This window comes from Odontomachus brunneus, unplaced genomic scaffold (assembly GCF_010583005.1).
Source record: "Odontomachus brunneus isolate Ranch 3 - 2012 unplaced genomic scaffold, Obru_v1 Obru_scaffold_106, whole genome shotgun sequence".
Lineage (NCBI taxonomy): Eukaryota > Metazoa > Arthropoda > Insecta > Hymenoptera > Formicidae > Odontomachus > Odontomachus brunneus.
Window position 1 is genome coordinate 722,854 of NW_022639556.1, and position 22,307 is coordinate 745,160.

Below are 22,307 nucleotides of genomic sequence, written 5' to 3' on the forward strand. Positions count from 1 at the left end.
ATATATATATATATATATATATATATATAATTTTCTATAACTTATTCCACACATTCTGGAATGTAGCATCGGCTAGAAGGTAGGCCTGCTCTCTAGCCAGCCATCTAGAATAGTGTTATTTAGTGCTTGGATACTTTTATATTTCTAAGAGGACTAGATTTCACAAAGAAAGATACACATAGAGCTAGGTGCCAGGTTTGAAAGATAAGCTCTAGATAACGCGTAGAAAAACTGGCTTGCATCTAGACTATTCCGAGTAGGAATTTCCATACGGATAAAACTATTGCACATACTATATTGCACATTGATTAAAATCGAACGATGAAAACTATTTGAAAGAATTTTGTACAAAAAAGTTTGACTAGAAAACCTAACAGAGACTGGCTAAAAGCCCATTAGAAACGCTCAAAACTAGTTTTACTGCCGAGTTACTGGCGAAGCAAGTATTGCTCAAACTGACCAGGAACGAGCCAGTAATCAGAATTCCTGGCCAATTAGTAGCTAAAAACTAGCCTAGGTTCTACTTGGGTCGTTAACACGTCGATAGTTTCGCGCGAACAAATTACTGTTCTATAGACAATCGAACACAAAGAATACAAATACAAAATAAAGAGTCGAAGGAGGAGCGGCGAGATTTCCGGAGATCAGTCGCGTGTAATTCCCGTCGTAAAGTTTGCCGAATCTTTCGTACGATTTGTAGCTTCAGTTTAGTGATGGGGGTTTAGTGGGGTCATCTACTTTCCTCATGAATCCATTCTACCTGCGTTTTTGCCATCTTCCGCGATCGTAAAAGCGGTATTTGATCACGAGCTCGTGAGAGTGACCGTGCTCGTCGCACGGAAACTCGGATCGCCACGGTTCGGAATTCTCGTCGGTCACTAGATATTATCGGACGATCCATTCTCGTAGGATTTCTGTAACCAATTCCGCCGATCGGTACTTCAGTATCCGCGGCACGTCGCGCGATTAATCGTAATCCACGTGCCGCGGTATAACGTGGAATAACGACGGCCGATCTGTCACTTACAACGTGCACGTTCCAGTGGTTTCATTCTTACGTACAATAGCTCTGCGATACCTTCCTTTTTTTTTTCAACACGCGTCTTCATACGTCGCACGGGAGGCGATCCTATGGGATGTCGAGCGTGAAAACGGAATTGCACACATGCGGACGCGTGAACTTTTTGCAACGGAGAGATTACGCATTGTTGCTACTTCTACCACTTGGTCATGCATGAAGTGACACAGCTGCAACGCAAACATTGAGGAGATTGATTCGTCACCGAAGAGGTGCACGTTCTAGCGAACATCTTTACGTACAATCTCCTCAGCAGCTCGATATATTCGCACAGGATTTAGCTGCAATGCGGTTTTACTTTTCAAGTCGGCTGAATTGTCGTCAAACGCGCGTGGTCAACTTTTCACGATATAAAACTTGAAGAAAAATCGATTCAGCTGAGAGTAACGAATTTGTTTCTCGGCGCGCGCGTTCATTTTCTCAATTACTTATTTACAGTTACTTACTTTTTAATTGTTTATAAGACAAATATTCCGATTAATGAATCCCTCTGAAACGATCTTGACTTCGGCATAGATTATTAAAGTCATTATGTTGTACAATATGTAAAAAAAGTTTTAACTGTCGTACAACGTTCATTAAAAAATTATTGACAAAAAAGTTTTGTAAATAGAATGCACTTTCCTTACACCGCGCACATTTGAGAAGGATGCATGGGGTGCTTCGCTCTTACCGCTCTTAAAAACCTAATTTAACTTAATTCAATCTGTACTACGATAATATTGAAACACATTATCAAGGCAAATCTCCATGTCATTACATCTATAGTGTTGGAAAAAGATGTACAATTTCTATATCTCTTGATAACATATATCAATATCAAAATTATACAGATTAAGTTAGCAAGAGGAATCAAAAGATTCTGAGATTATCATTCCAAGAATGATATAGGAAAATAAGAACCAATAAGAACCAAACATAAGGTATTAGTATGTGAAGAAATTAATGATTTTTACTAAATGAAAAATCAATGAAAACATAAAATGCTTTACTAAATAAAAAATATATGAAAACATAAAATGTTTCATTGATTTTTCACTTAATAAAAATCGTTAATTTCTTTACACACTAACATCTTATATTTGGTTCTTATTGACCCTATATCATTTTTAGATTAAGTTAGGTTAGACACCTGTATAAAGCCAGTCTCTGCTAGTATTCAAACTGAAGTGACAGAATGAAGACTTTAAGAGCCATTCGTGGTTACCTGAAATTTATACTGTAGGAGGATAATAATGTTTGACAATGTCTCTAACGCGTGTGACTGGTATTTCGTGGTCGGTTTTTCCTGGTCTATCATACGCGGCGAATCAGCCTTCCAAACCGACCCTTTATCCCTATTATTATTATTAATACTATTAATATCCATTATATATAAGGTAATTATTTTTTTTTTAATTTGATTTAAATGTTGCGAAAAATATTATCTCAGTCAAAATATTTTTATAGTGTTAATAAAAAATAATTGTGATAAAAGGAGTCGATTAGACGTGGCTTAACTTTAGATTGGATTAAATTTTTTCTGGGAGTATGTGGTGAAAGGCTTCGGTCAAACCATACATATATTTCTTTCTTAAATATACACGTTGTCAAAAAAATACGTTTTATTTATAAAACTTTTCTTGATAATAACTTTTTAATAAACAATAATCGACGGCTGGAACTTTTTATATGTTATTTAACGTAGTTTGATTAGTTAATTTTGATAACATATGTCAAAGTTAGGGTGATTGGATAGGATGTCGTTAATCGTAATATAATATTTATTATATATTGCTAATTTTTTTGTTTGATAAGCGCTTCAAAATTTTCCAGTGCTTCCGTAACATGAAATTGCAATTGTATGCATTTAACTTATTTCTACTGAGTAATGATTAGTAAGTTATTCAGTGGTTATCAAATAGCAACGCAAAGTTTCGCTGTCAAATCGCTCATTCCTTCAGATAAATGGAACATGAACGTTTCAAGCTGTTTGCGAACAATCCAATAAACCGATCCAATTCCTCAGAACTAATCAATTTTGCAACATAGAACACAGAACACAGTAATACTTGTTCACTTAGATCACTGAACACCTTCGGTTCGCCGCAAACCGCGAGGGAAATTGACTGAATACTCGTGCGATGCCAACGTCATGCTCGAGCATATAAACTGTACGGACACGGATGACATTTACACACGCGGCGTACTAGCCATGCAGCAGCACAGTCGTTCATTTAGAGAACTATCTCGCGTGAAATTATTGCGTCTGAGAGAGGCACTTAAACGACCAAGCTACGTTTACGATGACATAAATACTTTCTCGTGATTACAAGGACGGAATCAAGAGGATAAACGGCAACAAGGTAGTACATTTCTGCGATTTTCCCAAGTCACATGAATGTTCAAACGCCTATCACGCATTTCACATAATCCATATTTTATCTTTAAAAAATTAGAAAAAGAAAATCACGGCATCATACGTGATGGATATTTTGTCGACAATAAATTTTGCGACAATTGTTAAGTGACAGTGAACGAGTAATCTATTATTAATTCCTAATCTGGTACATAAAAATCGATTCCATCTGATTTTTAATTTTGAATTACTCGCAAACTAGTGGAAAGAGAACTTTCGGTTTATGCGCTAAAAATAAAGTTATAGTTGATGGGAATATGAGATCTAAACACTGTTGTGCCATTTCAATTACTTATATAAAAAAAGGGCAAAGTTGCCATGGAGGTTGTTTTTGTATACACAATATGTCAGATTAAGAGGTATCAAAATGTAAAATAAAGATAATTTTTCGTTATATTTCGGTTCCCTTTACTAAATATATACATATAAAATAGGATATCTGTTTGTTCGTCTGTCTGTTCACGTTTCCTATGAACTTCTAAATCCTTTGTACGATCTGAACTAAATTTTGTATAATTGTTCTCTAAAGTTCTGCAGAAAATATAGACTATCATGAAAGCTAAATACTCCATCTCCCCCTAATTTCATCCTCTTGATTTAGGTAGAATTCGTTAGGTTCGGCATCGCCTATAATGCCACATTGCGATAGTTGAAGACAGCGTATTATTCTTATGCTCACGTGAGAGCAGCCTTACCTTAGACAGGATTAGCATTCTTAGAAAATAACTCTAAATCGCTGGCGATTGCGGTAAGGCGATTGCGTCTATTTGCAGTTAACGCTTGGCAAGCCCTCTCGAAGCCCTACGAGGGACCGCGAAGATGTAAACGCTTAAAGACGATCGATAGCCGAGATATGAGTGGGCAACAAAGCCGGCACAGAGCCTCCTTACGTCGCGACACGTGCTGCTCACCTCTCGAGACTTAATCGATATCATGAGATTTTCGAAGCGGTGCTTACCCCTGAACAGAGAGCGAGTTGGGAATCCCATCGAGGCTCTCCCTGCTGATGTCGTCGGCCATCGCGACCTTGAGTTGGTGCCCGAAGCTCGCCAAATCCTCCCTGAAGGCTTCACTTCCGGGCGTCAGTGCACCGCTCGTAGGTGGCAAGGGTGTACCATTGCCCTCGTCCCCTTCCACCCCGTCCTCGCCATCTTCCTTGCCTACAAGGACCTCCTCGTCTTCGTTGTAGATCTTGAAGTAGGCGATGGTGAGGTATATCACCGAGATTATGAAAGACGGTATCGGAATCGCCATCGCGTACACAAGGTTCATGTACACCTGAGGGAGCGTTTCAAGGCAGAGGGTTGATATGCGACCAACTCAACTGTTACTCGGTTAAACATCGACATTTGGAGAGAAAATATCGCAACCAGATCGCGGAGCTGATCGAGTCGCGAATTAAAAGTGATTGGTTTGAGTCGCACTTAAGGCTTCTGGGGAGTCGCATCATCCATCTCTTTTTAATGACGTCAGAAGCGAGAAAACGCATGCTAAAAATTCCTGCAAAGTAAATAAACAGATATATCCACAAAACGACATTTGCGATCGATTAAGTACACCTCTAAAATACTCCGTACACTTTCCTTTGTTTTAACAATCAACAGATAATTATAAAATAAATGTGACGTGCAATCGTCTTTTTTAATCTAATTTCCTCATTATCGTGTCATATTAATTTTCCGATTATCTATTGATTTTTAGAATAAAAGGAAAGTGTATGGAGTATTTTAAAGGTGTATTTAATCGATCGCAAATGTCGTTTTGTGAATATATCTGTTTATCTTGACGTATTTTGCAAGAATTTTTAGCATGCGTTTTCTCGCTTCTGACGTCATTAAAAACAGATGGATGATGTGACTCCCCAGGAGCCTTAAGAGGATGCTGGATACCGATGTAATGCAACTTCGTGTCTTGCACTGCTTCTTTAATTTGGTTGTGTAAGCTACAAATATCAATGAATGGCGGAATAATCCGTGTTATATCAAAAATTCTTTTAAATTTATAAAACCTCTTTTTGTTTTTCATGTAACATAGAGTACTTCATATTCATTGACATTTGTGACTATGAGTAACACATGGTTGCCTTTTTCATGTTTAGTACATAACTTCGAAACAGACTATCACGAGAAATACAGCATGTGGATCGTCTCACATATATTATTTTGAATTATTTTACTCGTGATTCTCAATTGTTTATTTGAATTATATATAAACGATACATACTCCAAAATCGTGATCTAGGTTCTTATTTGCCCTATTCTTTTTATTGTTTTTCTTAGAGTTTTCATTATTTATTGACGTTTATACTTTTACTCTGTACAAACATTGTTAACTACATATAACCAAATAGAAAAACAGTGCAAAATATGAAAGCTGTATTATGTCAGTATCTAATGTCAGAAAAAAGGAAAATCTTCTTTGGAAAATATCTTTATTTTTAACATGTTAATCTTTAAATGAGATTACATAGCTAAACAAAAATTAGTTACTCGTAAGAATCTTCAACACGCGAAGAACTCTTGTTCTTATTATTCAAAAATAATTTTTATTAATGAAAAGCACAAAGTATTGGATTGAGAATGTGACATTTTTAAATATATGTTATACCTCAGAGCATTCCCCTTCAAACTAATATATTTAAATTAATAATCATTGTTTCATACATGAACAATGATATCTAATTTCGTTAAGAAAATTTGAAAATCCTGATTTTCAATAATATTATAATTTTATTTGCATATTGTAAGAGTCTCATAAAAAGAAGTATAATATAATTTTGATGTTAACGATATATTCTTCCGATATTTAAAAACATCATATTCTTAATCCAATATTTTGTGCTTAATTATTTTTGAAAGACAAGAATAAGGATGTTTTTTCTTGAATCATATCAAATACATTCGAGTAACTTATCTTTACCTCTAACGCTATGTAATCTCATTTAAAGATTAATGTATCAAAAATTATGAAATTTTCCAAAAAAGAATGTCCATTTTTCCCCCGTACAACATCCATTTAACGCGTCAATTCAATTTACACAACTTATATTATTTTTTCGCTATTGTAAACTGAAGTAGATTTCTCAAGATGACCCGAATATCCCGTATTAAGGCTCCTGGCCCCTCGCATTATCTATCTCTTTTTAATGACGTCGAAACCGAGAAAATGCATGCTAAAAATTCTTGTGAAATACATTGAAATAAAAATATATATAGTCATAAAGTAACACTTACAATCGATTAAACAAATTTGTAAGATATTCCGTACATTCTCCGTTTGCTCTGACAATCAATAATTTATTGTAAATTAATCTGAATAGAAATAGATGAAGAAATAAGTTAAGAAGATGAATTGTATGTTAATTTACGACAAATTATTGATTGTTAGAGCAAAAGGGAAGTGCACGGAATATCTTACAAATTTGTTTAATCGATTGCAAATGTTACTTTATGGATATATATATATTTTTATTTTAACGTATTTTGCAAGAATTTTCAGCATACATTTTCTCGCTCCTAAAATGACGTTACTAAAATGAGATAGACAATACGAGAGGCCAAGAGTCTTAAAATCGCCAACGATCGAAAAATAAGAGAAAATCAGGTGAGGGCTATTATTCGATGGGTAGTGACTCGATGCAGGTCACTACTTACTGGGAACGCACTCGGCAGTACGTAATCAGCGAGTAGGGACCAGCACAGTAAGAGTAGTGAATCATATATGGCGCGCTAACTGGTAGAGATTGGTGCACAATTAGATGTTTTAGGGTAGCCGGTGAGAAGTAATTCGGTATTACTTTTGCGGCCTCTACAATCGTCCGTGAGGAGGAATTGCGAGAAACGCTTCCCCGATGTCATTATAGCGGTCTCACCGTCGAGAAACGCGGCCGGGCTAATCTTCTAAAGCGACCCACCCCCGTAAATTCGGCGGAAGAGCACCCACGAGAGAGCACCCCGGCGCGATGTTATTCGCGCCACACGCGATCCTATTTCTTCCTGTCGTCCATTCGTTCGGTGGATTGGCGCTCGTAGCATCGGAGAGCAGCGGCGGGCTTTTCCGGGATCGTCGATGTTATCGGCGCTTTATAATAGCACCGCCGGCCGCACGCCCGTGTGGAAATTGGATTTCTGCGCGCCGGCAGAAATTTTCTTTTCTTCCGGCGCGCCGCCCCGCGCCACGATGGTTTCCGTCTTTGTCATCGGCCGGCCATTCAGCCGCTTGAAATGCATTGTCCGTTCCGCGCGCGGACGGTCGCATTTCCGTAACGCCGTAACGCTATTTTGCCGCGCCGCGCCGCACCACGGAAAATCCTCCTTCCGCGGTGCGATCGTTTGCATCTTTCGCGTGCAACGGTCATAGCCGAGATCTGTTCTCGGCGTAACTTCCGCAACCTTTGGTTGTCGATGGCGCGGATACGAAGATACGCTCGAAGCATATCGTTACGTTCCCGTTGCCGCGAATAAGCAGAAATCGCTTCTGTGGCAGAGAACGTTCTAACGTCCGATTAAAGACGATTAACCCCTTATTTTGGCATTTGATTAAAATGATCAGATGTCCCAATTTTCCATCTTTTATGCCGGATTTTTCAAATGCTATTCAGGATGCTGATTTATGCCAGATTCGATCAAACTATCTCGATTTGCTCCAGTTTAAAGAGTTCTTACAATTCTTCTGACAAAAATAACAATTTTTCTAAAAAAAGTTTATATCTCTGGTAAAAGTAACACAGCGCTTTGCTTTTTCTTCTTTATTTTAAGTAAAAATAATCAAAGTTTTATCTCTGCAATAGTTTCTATTTTCATTCTATACAGCAGGCTTTCATTGTTGTCAAGTTATTTTTCATATGTCTATAAACAAAATATTGTGTTATATATATATATATATATATATATATATATATATATATATATATATAATTTTAATGATATATATAATGATATATATGTAAATAATTTTTTATTATCTCTAGCCCGCTCCATTCATTTATGAAGTGTTTTAAATTTGAGTCTAGGAGATCTAGTCATCTTATTTAATTGATCTTTGGTTTGACTTCTGCATGGAAAAAAATAATTTTGCTCTTTTAGCAAAATCGTCGTTGCTACTGCATATTCATAGTAACATCAAAAAAATTTTGTTGACGTAACTAATTTTACAAATTATTCATTATCAGAGCAGAAATAATTTCGTTGCCAAGATAGAAAAAATTTGTTGAGTATATTTATCCTAAGAATCACGTTAATTTGCTATTGATGCAAAATAATATATCCTTAGCAAATTTATTTGTTATCGGAGCAAAATTGCAATTGTTTATATAAATCCGTTATGGTTTTTATAGCAAAATAATTTGTAGATTTAGCAAATTATATCCAGCAAATAATGATTAATACTCTTAGCAAATCTTTTTGCTGTCCATATAATAACGAAAAGATTTTGCTAGACCAGCAGAAAATTTGCTGGACCAGCAAATTATTTTGCGTGTGGATTACTATCGTATCCTTCACTCAAAAAAATGTTTTGCTAGTTCAAATAGAATTTCAAATAGAATTCCAAATAGAATTTTAAATATCACAGTTAAAATTTATTGACTTTTTTATATCTATCTTTTATATATCTAATAAAATTGTACGTAAAATTTACAACAGCAGCAGTTTAGTTGTATCTAATTTGCTAATTGTATCTAATTGCTGTAAGCAAATTTAGATTGGTGTAAAAATTATTAGAGTTGGGAAGTAATGCGTTACTTGTAACGTCGTTACCGTTACTAATTTTAAATTTTTTTTATAATAATCATTATTATTTATTATATATACATTATTATAGTATTAACCCTCATCATTAGGAGGGTTTATTTTTTTCCCATCATTAATAATAACCTTATTCAATTGAATAAATAACTTTTTAAAATATTTGACAACTTTTAGAATAAAATGCGATTACATGTTATGAGATTTACGAATTTCTTTTAACTAATATCACCGTAAAATTATTTTTATAATCGTCATTTAAATGATTCCATTAATAAAATACTGGATGACTAGAGAATAGTACTAGAATCTCGTTAAATAGCTGATACTCGAAACTTGTTCCACTCAGATTTGAATTTTCCAGTTGAATCACACGACGCACGTGACGTTACACGTACAATCGCGATTCCACTGAAGAATTCAGATGTCTTTAAACTCGAAGTATCTTCTTTGAGTATCTCGCTTGAGGCAAGTTTCAAGTAACAACTATTAATATGAGACGTGCTTGAAGAGTTTGGCTCGTAAAAGTCAGTCGAACATCTGCGAGACGTGATTCCAACGCAAAGGGTTAACAAAGAAATCTTCCAGGAAGATCGATCTCTGGCGTCTTGCAGAAGCAATTGCGAGACGCTTTTGCGACGTGGAGTCGTGATTAAAGAGGCGGTCGACTTACAAGATTGAATGACACCGTATCCCCCAATTAAGGCCCGATAAGCAAATCTCCGTATCGGGCAAACCTCCCTACTACGATAACTTGTTTAAACGCATATATAAAACGGTTTTGGCTGCATAATACACCCTGTCCCCGATAGGTAGCCGCAGTATCGATTCTCAAGTGCGCGTTCGTTCGTTCCCGGCGTAAACTCGGGCAAAAGTCACACACAGCACTTTCGCGTGACTCGCACATACCGATATACGGGGGCAAATCGTTAAGTATAACCCGGTCACCAGGTTATAATGCTACGGGAGCTAAAGCCACGTCAATTCGCGACAGATGCCGAAGCGAAGGACGACAGGAATTCATACGATACGAGTTTTGATGGGGAATCCCAAAAGAGGTGATGAAGTGAGAGATGAAATGTGTATATGCGTTTGTGTGTATATAGACGAGAAGGATTCGAGAAGCAGCCCGCGTGGAAAGTATACAGTAGTGTAAGAGACCTGCCACATGTCGAGGTCGCTGATGACTATCCCGGGGTCCACTTTCGAGTAGTAACAGCTAAAGTTCTGCCCTATGTTGGCGTACTGCCGGTAGAAAATACTGCAATTCAGCATTGGAGGGTATCCACAGCCTTTTACGTTGGGGAACAGCTTGGCCCCGGTGAAGTACCACACGGAGTCGTTGCCCATGAGACCTGCGAACTTCCCCTCGTTATTGTTCGGCGACGGACGCCTTCCAGCGAGGGAGAGAACCGGAAGAACAAACCGGACAAACCGGATAAAAGAAAACCGCATATAACGACTCGCGAATGTGGCGCGCGCTTTCTCTCATTCAGTGATAAATCGCCAAGCTTCGCCGGACGGAAAGCAGATAACAGTTATCGCATCCCTCAGACCCGCCAGCTCTGCTGTATCTATTAAGCCCGTATCTGTTGGTAATAACGCTTTCTCTTTTACATGTTGTGAGCTTTGGAATTATTGCGATGCTGCAACATATTTTTCGATGCGCTAAACTGAGCAATATTTGTATAAAATTTTGAGAAGGATATTTACCCATTTAACATTTAAATCGCATGAAATTATAATGATATTAAAGCTGCTGAGCACTCACCGCGGCCATGTTGGATAGTGACGCCAGAGACGAGAAATGATACGCTGAAAATTCTTGTGTGCCACTTTCAAATAAAAGGATATTTGAATAAAAGAACACTTCGGGTCGTTTGAGTATACTTGCAAAATGCTCTGAGAGAAAGCTATTCCTTTCCCTTGACAGTTAATAAACAGCCGTAAAAAAGAAGAAGTAAAGAAGAAAGTTGCCTATCATGTTAATTTTACGGCTATTTATCGACTGTCAAAGGAAAAGGATAGTTTTCGTAGTATTTTACAAGTATGCTCAAATGTTCATCTCAAGTAACCTTTCAAATATTTTAAAGCAGCGTGCAAGAATTTTGGTCATTCATTTTCTCGCTTCTGACGCCATCAATCGAGAATTTCGCTTGCGAAGGGGATCAGAGGAGCCTTAATTATATCATTGAAAAATTCTTAGCCCGACTGGATCCCGACTGGATAACACAACTGGAGAACAGGACTTGTATTGTGTCAGAGGATTCACATTTACGCTACATGACGTTGTCAGATACGCGAGATACCAATTAAACAGAATTACAACGGGCTGTATTTCCTAACTGGCTACGTAATCACTCTTGAGAAACTGACACGAGCGAAGTAGAGCCAGACGGCGGACAGGGGATCACATTGCGAAGCAATTATCTCTCGGTTCTCGAATCCACGGCGGTCACATCTTTGTACCTGTAGGGTAAGGTTTCGGCAGTCCGGTCTCGTCTTCCTCATCGAAGTCCTCTTCGAGGCCCTCGACGTACTCGCCGAAGTTCCCTAAGGAACGCTCGTAACGCGGCATCCTCTTGCTCTCTTCGTCATCCTCGACACCTCCCGCCGCTCCACCTTCCTCATCCGGCCCTTCGGACACGTTACCCGGTAGCTTATAGTTGACGCGTATTTGCGTGCAATCGTACAGCTCCTTAGTACAACCCTCTCTACAGGATGTCCATGAGCAATTGCTCGCACCTGGACTCAACGATCATTCATGGAATTCGGCCGCGAACTTTAATTCAAGCGCAACACGGATATACACCGAACACCCACGCACACGTGACACATAGAAGTATCTTAAAAAACACCCACCCACATACATACACATACATACATACATACATAGATAGCAAGTATGACCATACACACATCAAGACGTAAGAGTTGATTGAGAGTTGAACGTGAACACAGTTATAGAAGAAGTGAGTACACATTGATAATTGATAATTATATAAAAAGCGAGTGGGAAGATTTATACAAAAGCTCTCTCGTGAAACTCGAGCTTAAGACTTGCGACTGTCAACAACTATTCATGACTCAACGGAGAAGTATTCAAGTTTTCGTCTAATTATTAGTTTATTCTTTCATTTTTCTTTTTTTTTTTTAGAAATCCCTAGCTGTTAGCTATTGTTTTCTTTTTTGAAGGTTTTCAAGGAATATCTCGAAGAATCATCATATACGAACGTGAACATTCAAATGAGGAAACAACGTCAGTAGTTCAAAACATCGACAACTCGGGCACAACGCAAGGTAAGAGAGGGCGGACCACGCGTGACACAAAGGAAAGAAACGTCCATGCACACGGAATGAAGAGCAGAGATACGACCGCAGTGAAGACACTGAAGTAAAGAATCGAATCACCCGAGGTATTTTGCGTCGTGATGTAATTCGCAACGATGTTGACACGAGACTCCACTGTGATGCTCGATCGTGGACAACATCTGCATCCTATTGACACTCGGGAAGAGAGGAGAATCGAGGTGGCACGAGAAGATTCGAATAAGTGCAAGTCGCGGAAGCACTAAGACCACAAAGACACCAGTTGCATCGATCTTATCTCGACCCGCTGCACCGTCTTCCTCGACTAGCGATGATCGATTCGACTTTCGACATTTTCGCGTTTTCCTATTTTGTGTCGCGACATAAAACCGTCGCCATGAACATTATTTAAGGAGGCTATGAGGCTCAGTGTCGTATTTTCAGAAGCGTATCAGGGGGACCACTTACAAACTTACTATCCATCGAACAGAATTACGTTCGATTTCATATCATCATCTAACAAGGAAATTCACACAAGTGTCCGCCTCCGATTTTCATAAACTTGTGATATGTTGTGCTGTAGATCAAAATAACAGATACATTTTTATTGTGTGCTCTTTCTCAAGTTTAGAGGATGAAATATCCCTTTGAAGAAAATCGTTTTTTTTTTATTCGAAGGGAATATAATGAAAACTATAAGAGATAAAAAAAATATTTTGAATAAAAGTTGAATGGTTTGAAGAGTACAGAAATTATTTGAAAAAAAATTTTTTTTTTATTAATATTTCCCCTTCTACTTCTTCTTATTATAATTATTAAAATAATTTCTGTAAAGTACTCTTCAAACCATTTAACTTTTATTCAAAATATTTTTTTCTATCTCTTATAGTTTTCACTATATTTCCTTCGAATGAAAAAAAACCGATTTTCTTCAAAGAGCTATTTCACCTCCTAAACTTGCGAAAGGGCACATATAATAAAAAACGTATCTGTTTTGGATCTTTTATTCTTTTCGATCTGTTATTTTCTATATCTTATTTCTATATCTATTATTTTTGTATCTTTTTGATCTGTTATTTTTATCTAAAGTACAACATATTACAAGTTTATGAAAATCGGAGGCGAACACTTGTGTGGGTTTCCTTGTAAGTAATAAATGTTAATTTGAAACAAAGTTGAGATAGATATACAGGGTGTCACTGATCATCATTTTCAAACTTAAAGCAGCTTGAGGTAAACATAAAAGTCTCACACTGTTTTGCGATATTCGTAATAAATCTCGAGATATTAATTAAAGAAAATTAGTGAATGATCACGCGCGATATGAGCTGTAGTGGTGATGTTTGCTGTTGTGTACATTAGGTCAAACTGAACGAAAAAACCTTTTATTATTTTGCAAATAACCACATAGATTTTTAATTATTCATGAAAGAAAATTGTTGTGCGCGATAACGCACAAATTTTAATTAATGTCTAAAAATCTATGTAGTTATTCGCAAAATGTGTAGGACATTTTTGTTCAGTTTGACCCAATGTATAAATATACAATGGTAGACGGTGCTACTGCAGTTCATCTACCATATCGCACATGATTAATCTTCTTTAATTGATATCTCGAGATTTATTACGAATATCGCGAAACGGTATTAACTTTTATATTGCAAACGATAACAGACTTTTATGTTCATCTCCGTTTTATGCTCTCATGAAATTTGAAAGAATGGTGATCTGGGATACCGTGTATATACACAATATTACAAGTAAAATATTGTTCTTTCATTTTTCTTATCAATGCTTTATTTGTATATCCGTTGAACTAATAGAAATGCACGAGTAATAAAAAGAAGTATATAAGATATGCTTAAATACGTATATACGTGTCTTTAGATTATTATAAACTTCTCACCGTTATATTTTTCAAACAAAATAACCAATAATTCTGGAATTTCTGTAGGAGAAGATGCTGTATCTTAATGCTGGATTTATTGTACCTTTGATCCATATTGATTTCAGCGCTAGTGATTTTTTCGCTTTGCTAATGTGATAATTCATTATGTTTATCAGCAGAGTTTTTACCTATGGAAGTTATAGCCATGTATTTTTCTATGTACCTCCTGCCCTTCAGTATTACTAGTTGAATCAAAATAACTAAAAGTAGAAATGTCAGAAAAGGTTCAAGGTACAGCACCTTTCCCTATAATGTCAGTATGTTAGTTTTTAATATCATAGAATTTTTTTTATTAAAACTTATAATTTTAGTTTATAATAAACTTAAAAAAATATGTCAACTCCAAAGGTCTAAAAAATGTCAACGTTGGTTTAAAAATTAACTATCTAACTAAATATCTCAATTCTCGAATTGGACCTTTTTCTGGTTGGATGGGCAGTTAGATAATATTTCATTTATACATGTAATGCAAGTTTCAATGAATTCTTAAGAAACTCATTTTGCCTTACAACCTCCTTAAAATATTTGAGATCCTATCGATGCTCTCCTTGATTCTGTTCTCAGGAAGAGACGGGGAATCAATTAAATTCCGATCGACTCTCACGAGAACAGTAAAAGCGAATAATAATGTCCAATATTGAAAAAAAAGGAAAAGAATGTTGTTGGTTCTCTTGACGGGCGCCCTCAGAATCGAAACGAGAAGCGAAACGCGAAACGTCGCTCCATTTTCGAGCATATAAAAGCGAATGTTTTCCGTGCGTTTCATGTCGCGATCGTGATATCCATCCAACAGCAAATTAAAATTTATAAGATAGTATTAAACTTTTATGTTACGTGCTCCCATATGTGCGGACGGCACGACATGAAAGCCAAATGCGTGCCATCGGAGAATAAAAAATTCATAGACTTTTTTGTTACAAACTCCGTGGAATTTATTATGCTGCGGGGTGGGTGAGTTGAGAGGTGAAACATTCCCCACGTGACGAATGACGGACGAAGCAATCACGACGAGATAACTTTCTTTAATTTTTTAAATTTTTTAACGAGAGCAAGACGCGATGGGTCTTTCGTGATCCAACTTGATATTTCTGGGACTTTATCAATAACAAATGAAAACAGACATGCACTTTTATGTACAGACTATATAATGACATGTTGAATATTAAATTAAACACGAGAATGTCAGCTGTCCCGCGCTGGTGTTCTTCGTCACCACTTTTGTTCGATCTGCAAATAGCCTTTCCAATCATTCATGAAAATCGTATATTTTGACGTTGACCTAATTCTGTACGTCGGAATTAACGTCAGTTCCTGTTGTCCGCCTCTATTATTATCTTCGCCATTTTTTGATACTATCGCGAAGTTTATACTACGATACACAGATATCCTTTAGGAAAGAGAATGCCATTTTTTTCCAACGATACGATTTACATTTCCTTTCATAAAATCGCAAATACTCCTCTCTTCTTTACTGGGAGAAATTAAACGCAATTTGCGAGCGCGATCCTTTTCTGCAACGTCGAAAGGAACCCTTCGTCACACACACACAAGCACAAATCGTAGTATACATTCGTACCGGGGGATACACATGCGCCAACATATACAAACACAGAAAAATGAAAAATGCGTCGGGTCACGCCGCTAATTGAGCGTGAAGAAAGAAGAATCTCCAAGATGCAGAGAGAAGAATAGAGAGAAGGGCAAAGAGAAAAAAAGAGAGAGAGAGAGAGAGAGAGCACACACAGTGGTGTACACATCAGCAACGAAGCATGCAACCACGAGCGACGACGAGAGAGAGAGAATGGGTGAGAATTAAGGGTGCCGATTGTTCACCTCTTCTGGACTCAACGTCGATGGTGACGCACAAGGCGGGTCGAGTGTCAAACTGCATGAAGATGGTGGTGAAGGCGGGGTCGATAACGAAGGGGACCAAGAAGAGGAAGGCGAAGAGACTGAAGGTGCTGAGGAGGATGAAGAACGCGGTCGTGTAGAACAGCAGCTTCTGCATGAACGTCTGCTTCTCCTTTTCGTCCGCCATCTCGGAGAACAAACGGCAGTGCTGGTTTCGTGGAGGCTCCTGAGCGACGTCGTGGTCGTCGTCGGCGTCGTTGTCGTCGTCGTCGTCGTCGTCGTCCTCGGCGTGCTCGCTGCTCGTCGTCACGTCGGACGTCGAAGAGACGGAACGATCTGCGGGCAAGTCTTGAGTGTTTGTCTTCCGTTTCCGCGGGAGGATCCATGTCGAGCTTTCTTTGTGTGTGTGTGTGTTGTGCGCGCGCGCTTTCACCAGGAAAGACCCCGCGGAAAGTCACGGCACACCCGAGATGATCCCTGTCACGGGGATTCCCGAGGGATAGTATGCACTGGAATGCTCCCGCCAGAAGCGACGCTCTTTGTAGGCATTGTGTAACGAGGGCCATTTATCTTGATCGCCCTTAAGCGACGTACGCCGTATCGATTAAACATTTTTCCTTTGCGGTTGTGCATTCGGCCGCATGATAAAAGAGCACGAGTTTTAATAATGCCGGTAGATTGTATGCGCGCGTACGTATGTATACATGGTGTTGTTTCAGCGCCTCCGCGGCTAGACAAGCTAGGCGCACGTGCATGGATCGAATGACAGTGGAGATAGGCAAAATCAATACTGTCGGCAATGCGTGCAATGTGTAACCTTTTTTCCTTTTGTTGTATTTACCAACCGGATTAGTTAGTCGTGTGATATTCAATTCTGATCCCTTTTTCTTCCTAATTGGGGGTAGATTCGACTCGATACGACCTGAGGGTTAATCGTGAATCCTTTTCCCTGGTGTGAATTCGTGAAAAGTAAGAAATCTAATCTTGAAAATATACGAAAACGTCCACTTTTCACGAATTTACGTTGGAGGGAAGGATTTACAATCATCTCCAAGTACTGCAAAATTATTCACTTCACATGATTTCATATTAACCCTACAGTATGGGGTCTTTAAGAGAATATTATATCCAAAATAGTCTTTTCTTATATTTTACATGAATCTAAAAACCTAATTAAACAAAGAAAATATTTAAGTTCTCAACATAAAAGATATAAAATAATTTTTTATATCGGGATCTCTCAAGATATGCGTCGACTCGTGTTCGAAAAGTAGCGCGACGACTGTAGGGTTAAAGGGAAAAATTGCATGACTGACAAGTAAGATCGAGTTCATGTGAAAAAATTCATGCTCCGATGACGAAAGAGGTCCGACCTGCATAAATATTTGATCCAAAAGTAGGTTATCCGGTTTATCCGTTTGAAATAAGCATACTACTTAAAGCCGTTAAAAACGGACGTTTCAGATATTCATGACTCGCCGGTTCCGCGCGGTCTAATGACTTTATACAGCGGCTGTAAATACGTAAAGGTTATTGTAGGAAGCAACATGTGAAACTACTACTTTTTGTTTACACGTTCCCAACTTGGTCTACAACGACGGCACCGTCCACTTTCGGCACAATGACGCGATCGTTTGATTCTCGTTATAGATAAACGAGGAGAACAATACTCATTCAAAACCTAGTCGTATAAATCGATCTCCGTCATATTTGCGCAGCGAATAGACGGCTCCTTACTTTGATAATTGTATTGTCGATTCCTCTCATTAGGGGTTTATTCATCTAAACCAAAAAATGTCTAAAATTATATAAAAATTTAAAATAACACCGATAAACCGCATTCGTGATTAAAGCTTGGTACGATTTGTTATTCGTGAGAAAGTTAATATTGAATGTTGCAATGTTGCACGTGTAATCGATAAGAAAGAATATAAATGACTGTTCCAGTATAACTTTGTAAACAATAATAGAATTCAAATAAAAAATTTATCATTATAAATGTTACGTATTGAAAAACGTGGCATAAAAGAAAGAACAGTATTCACTATATTGTTTTTGTACAATGGTCGATTGTAAGCTCAACTGTTGTTTTATGCTTCGTGCAGCATTGTACTAATAAGGAAAGGTACCTTGCTATCCTATTTCGATTTGGGTACCTTCGATATGTTACAGTGTATGGAAAAATAACACGTACATATTTTTTTTATCGGCAGGGGGGGTGTAATCAACTTATTTTATAGTTTCCTATAGAAGGCGTTATCCGATTTGAATGAAACAAATGCCAAAATATTTTTTTTTATGAGGGTTGCAAGATATATTTTATGCAAGATTATTATTGTGTGCTTATTATTGTATGATTTTTAGAAAAGTTTTAATGTTTGATATAGGTGGTTTATTTCCCTACAATTAACAAGAAATCTTCTATAAAATTGATCTTATAATCTTCAAGCAGCAAAGTATTTTCTTTGTGAGTAAAACATGGCAAGATAGTGTAATGAAATTAGCTTCAAGACAATATTTATTATTTAAATAGTGAAATAAATATATAAAAACGCAATTTTGTTCGATAGTGAATTTATGAATACCTTTCTTAATGCGCCACTCAATATACCTCTTGGGCGCCCCTTCGAAATATATACCTGATGAATAAACTTCTTAAATTTCGCTCGATTCTTATATTTGTGTCGATCCGTAACAAAGATCCAGGAGACTAAATCCGTACTCATTAAAATCCGCGGAAGCCTTTCGTATCAAGGTCGCTCATTAAATCGCTCGTTCGTCAAAGAGGGATTCATTCATGCGGCACAATTTTTGTGCCGGATTTATCGACGTCTCGGAGCGGAACGAAACGATACGAAGCGATCATTGTCAAGGTTGGTGAGTGCTTCAAAACGCAAAATGTCGCTTTATGTTATTATGTTTTATTAATATAGATTGCTGTCGCCGTTTGTGGATATGTGTGTGCGTGTGTAAATGTGTGTGCGTCGCACGAGGGTCGATAAAGATGAAACTTATACAGAGCTTTAAGCAAGCTTATGTGAGTTCACGTGGAGTCGTTTAATCGAAGAGATTACGGACTCTACATAGTGTTCTTTGTGTCAGAGCTCGAAAATAAGCGCTTATCTACGCAGTTGATATGTTCTCTGTTATTAACAGTATATTATTATGATTATTATTATAGAATTAATTAGAAGCTTTAAAAGTTCAGAAATAGCGGCCAATGAAAGAAGTCTTACACATTATAATAGACAAGACAGGATTTGTGTCTTTGAAACTTGATTAAAAATAACGTAATTTAAGTAATGAATTATTGCTAGCAATTTCAATATTGCCGTCATCTTGTGCCATTTATGAGTTCAATAATTAATCTACGCCAACTTGCGCGATATTATTTGTGACCGCCAAAATTTAGCAACTGCTATTTATCCCCGCAAATTTATTGCTACGTTTACTGTTTCATTGTTCTTTCTCGTCGAAGCTCGAAGAACTCTTAATCTCCCAACTTTTAATTCAAAATAAAGACTACACATTTACGGCGTGCACAAAAGTTGCCTATAGTGGACAACTTTTCCTTGTACCCGTTGCACTTCTAATGCATGATTTATGTCGCGGGTTGTAACCTATTCTATACTACGAGCTATCTAACCTTCCCTCGGTCTAATACAATTTTTATATCAAGGGGGTCTGTTATAATAGAAGTCACGATTATTTCAAAGTCATTAACGATTCGTATTGGACTATGAGACTTTGAAAGAGTATCTTATTACAATCACCACAATCTCTCGTCGATTATAATCATAAATATTAAGAAAAAAATAACCCGATTCACACGTACTCTTCAAAAAAACACTCTAATATGAATCATCAACTTTACGAGGAGATTTATTTACGCAGCTATCCCGCTATTCACGTATTGTATTTCCTGAGATTCCTTTAAGGCCGATTGTTCCTCTTGGTAAACTATCTGACAGTTAAATCATATGTCTGTTCTCGTTTTCTCTTGAAATTGGACAAAGATAGATACATGATTTAACTGTCAGGTAGCTTACTAAAAGGTTGGAACAATCGGCCCTTAAAGATATAAGCGTTTATTCGTGCAGTTTGAGCGAGCTTACGCGAAGATAACTTTGTATCACGTTAAGAACCAATCTCGGAAGCATTCGGCATCCAGAGAAATAATCGATAGGAGCAAGTATTCCCCCGCAATCATCGGAATGAAAGTTTCAGATTGACTGTCTCAGGCGTCGACTGGTTCCAGAAGCTCTCCTTTAGTACGGTGCAAACTCACCCCCGCGGAGGCAGAGCATAGTAATCCCGCACGGCGTTCTTCGAGCATTTACTCGCAAATGGGTTTCGCACGGCCCGCAAAAATTTAGACCTTCCTAGGGAAGCCCGATATTCCGCGATATCCCCGAGCCGTTCCATTCCGCCGAGGCGTCTCGAGCGCGCAGCTGGATCTCAGACGATTTCGCGAGCCTCTCGGGCTCGGAATCGGAGCGTGTCACACAGAGAAAGCTCGATCATCCCCCCTCGGGGTCGACACGCGGACGGTACCCCCTATGTAGAAGATGCGAATTCATCAGGGCTCGGCGCCCTCTTCCTGTGTCCCCTCATCGTCATCCACCTCCTGCTGTTCTTCCCGCGTTCCTCGCTCCCCTGCCCTCCTGCCGATCTCTTCGTCTCCTACTTCGCCGCACTATGTCACACTGCTGTCCACCGTGCACATTTGTTCCCGCGATACGCGAACCACTGCGACGCTTTCGTCACGACGCCCTGGCCGCTGCCGAGGGTAGATAAACCGAGAGGGGGTGTGCGAGTGTGTCTGTGCGCGCGTGTGAAAGAGAAAGAGAGATAATGCGAAGGAGAGAAAGAGAGGAGGAGAGAGAGAGAGAGGGAGAGGGAGAGGAGAGAGAGGAAAGAGGGAGAGAGACAAGCAGATAATGTATCGTCCCGCGATTCGTAGATCACGATGGGGTCCGCATAGCGGGCGCCTTCAGCGACGAGCTTCCATCGGTAGCTTTTTTCCGGTAGAGCGAGTTCCGCACATGCAAGCTCTAGTCTTGGCCGCGGCGCCGACGGATGCCGGGCTACTGCAGTCGGTGGAGCTTTCGGGCGAGCTTATTTTCCAGCGACGGCAGCGCCGCGACGGCTTCTCGTGGCATCGACCGCCTCCACCGCCTCCTCCACCGTCGGCGACGACAACGACGATGTCGCTTCACGTCGACGTCCGGGGCGGCCCCCGTAAGCCCCGATCACCTCGCGCGCTTCTTCTTCGAAAAGCGTTCTTCGCCCTTTCCTCCGCGCGATTGCACCGGCGCGCGATTTATTGCTGTTGTTGTCCGCCAGATTGCTCGCTGTTTAGCGATTTATATCACTATAACTGTCCTACGAGCTTTATCCCAAACGATACTTAAGCTATCTCTTCTTCGCATCTTTTTCTTCTTCTTCGCCATGTGTGGTGAATCTCTTTTAGTTTGAGAATGATACCTGGAGATCCTCATTTCTTAATTAAAGAAAAGGGGGCAGGTATACGAAAGTATGATGGGACCCAATATGATGCGGAAGAGAAAGAGAGAGATAATGTTCTCTATAACTGAAAATGTTCGAGTTTCATGCGTGCGTTGTACTGTGTAATTTGTACATGCATTATCTGCATCCGCGTACAATGATAAACATTAATGCACATATAAAGAGCACGATTCGGGACATTACGTATCTCACTTTTATACAGGTCGGAAACAGTAAATATATTATTTTACCCTCTTGTATTACATTTTGTATTTCTCCGTGTGATATTTTATTTCATTGGAATTGTTTTAACCATTTCATTCTCATTGAAATTGTTCTTCGTGTCTCCCATTCCTCTCTTCTCCTCGTCCTCTTCTCTCCGCCTCCTTCTCGTCTTTCACCCCTTCGCTTATTATTTATTCAGCGCGACAAGCAGCTTTCGAGCCGAGAATTTCGAAGGATCGACCATAG

General features: G+C 38.6%; 1 protein-coding gene across 1 annotated transcript in view; it reads right to left on the bottom strand.

Moving 5' to 3' along the window:
* Positions 1–21,326, bottom strand: part of LOC116849101 (protein tipE) — a 29,183-nt gene extending 7,857 nt beyond the window's left edge. Inside the window, exons 1-5 of the mRNA XM_032825906.1 lie at positions 20,883–21,326; positions 16,311–16,664; positions 11,690–11,965; positions 10,382–10,575; positions 4,435–4,754 (exon numbers count right to left, since the gene is read on the bottom strand). Of these exons, the coding sequence (XP_032681797.1) occupies positions 4,435–4,754; positions 10,382–10,575; positions 11,690–11,965; positions 16,311–16,515 (995 nt within the window). The 5' untranslated portion in view covers positions 16,516–16,664; positions 20,883–21,326. The remainder of the gene's footprint in view (positions 1–4,434; positions 4,755–10,381; positions 10,576–11,689; positions 11,966–16,310; positions 16,665–20,882) is intronic.
* Between the last annotated feature and the right edge of the window lie 981 nt (positions 21,327–22,307).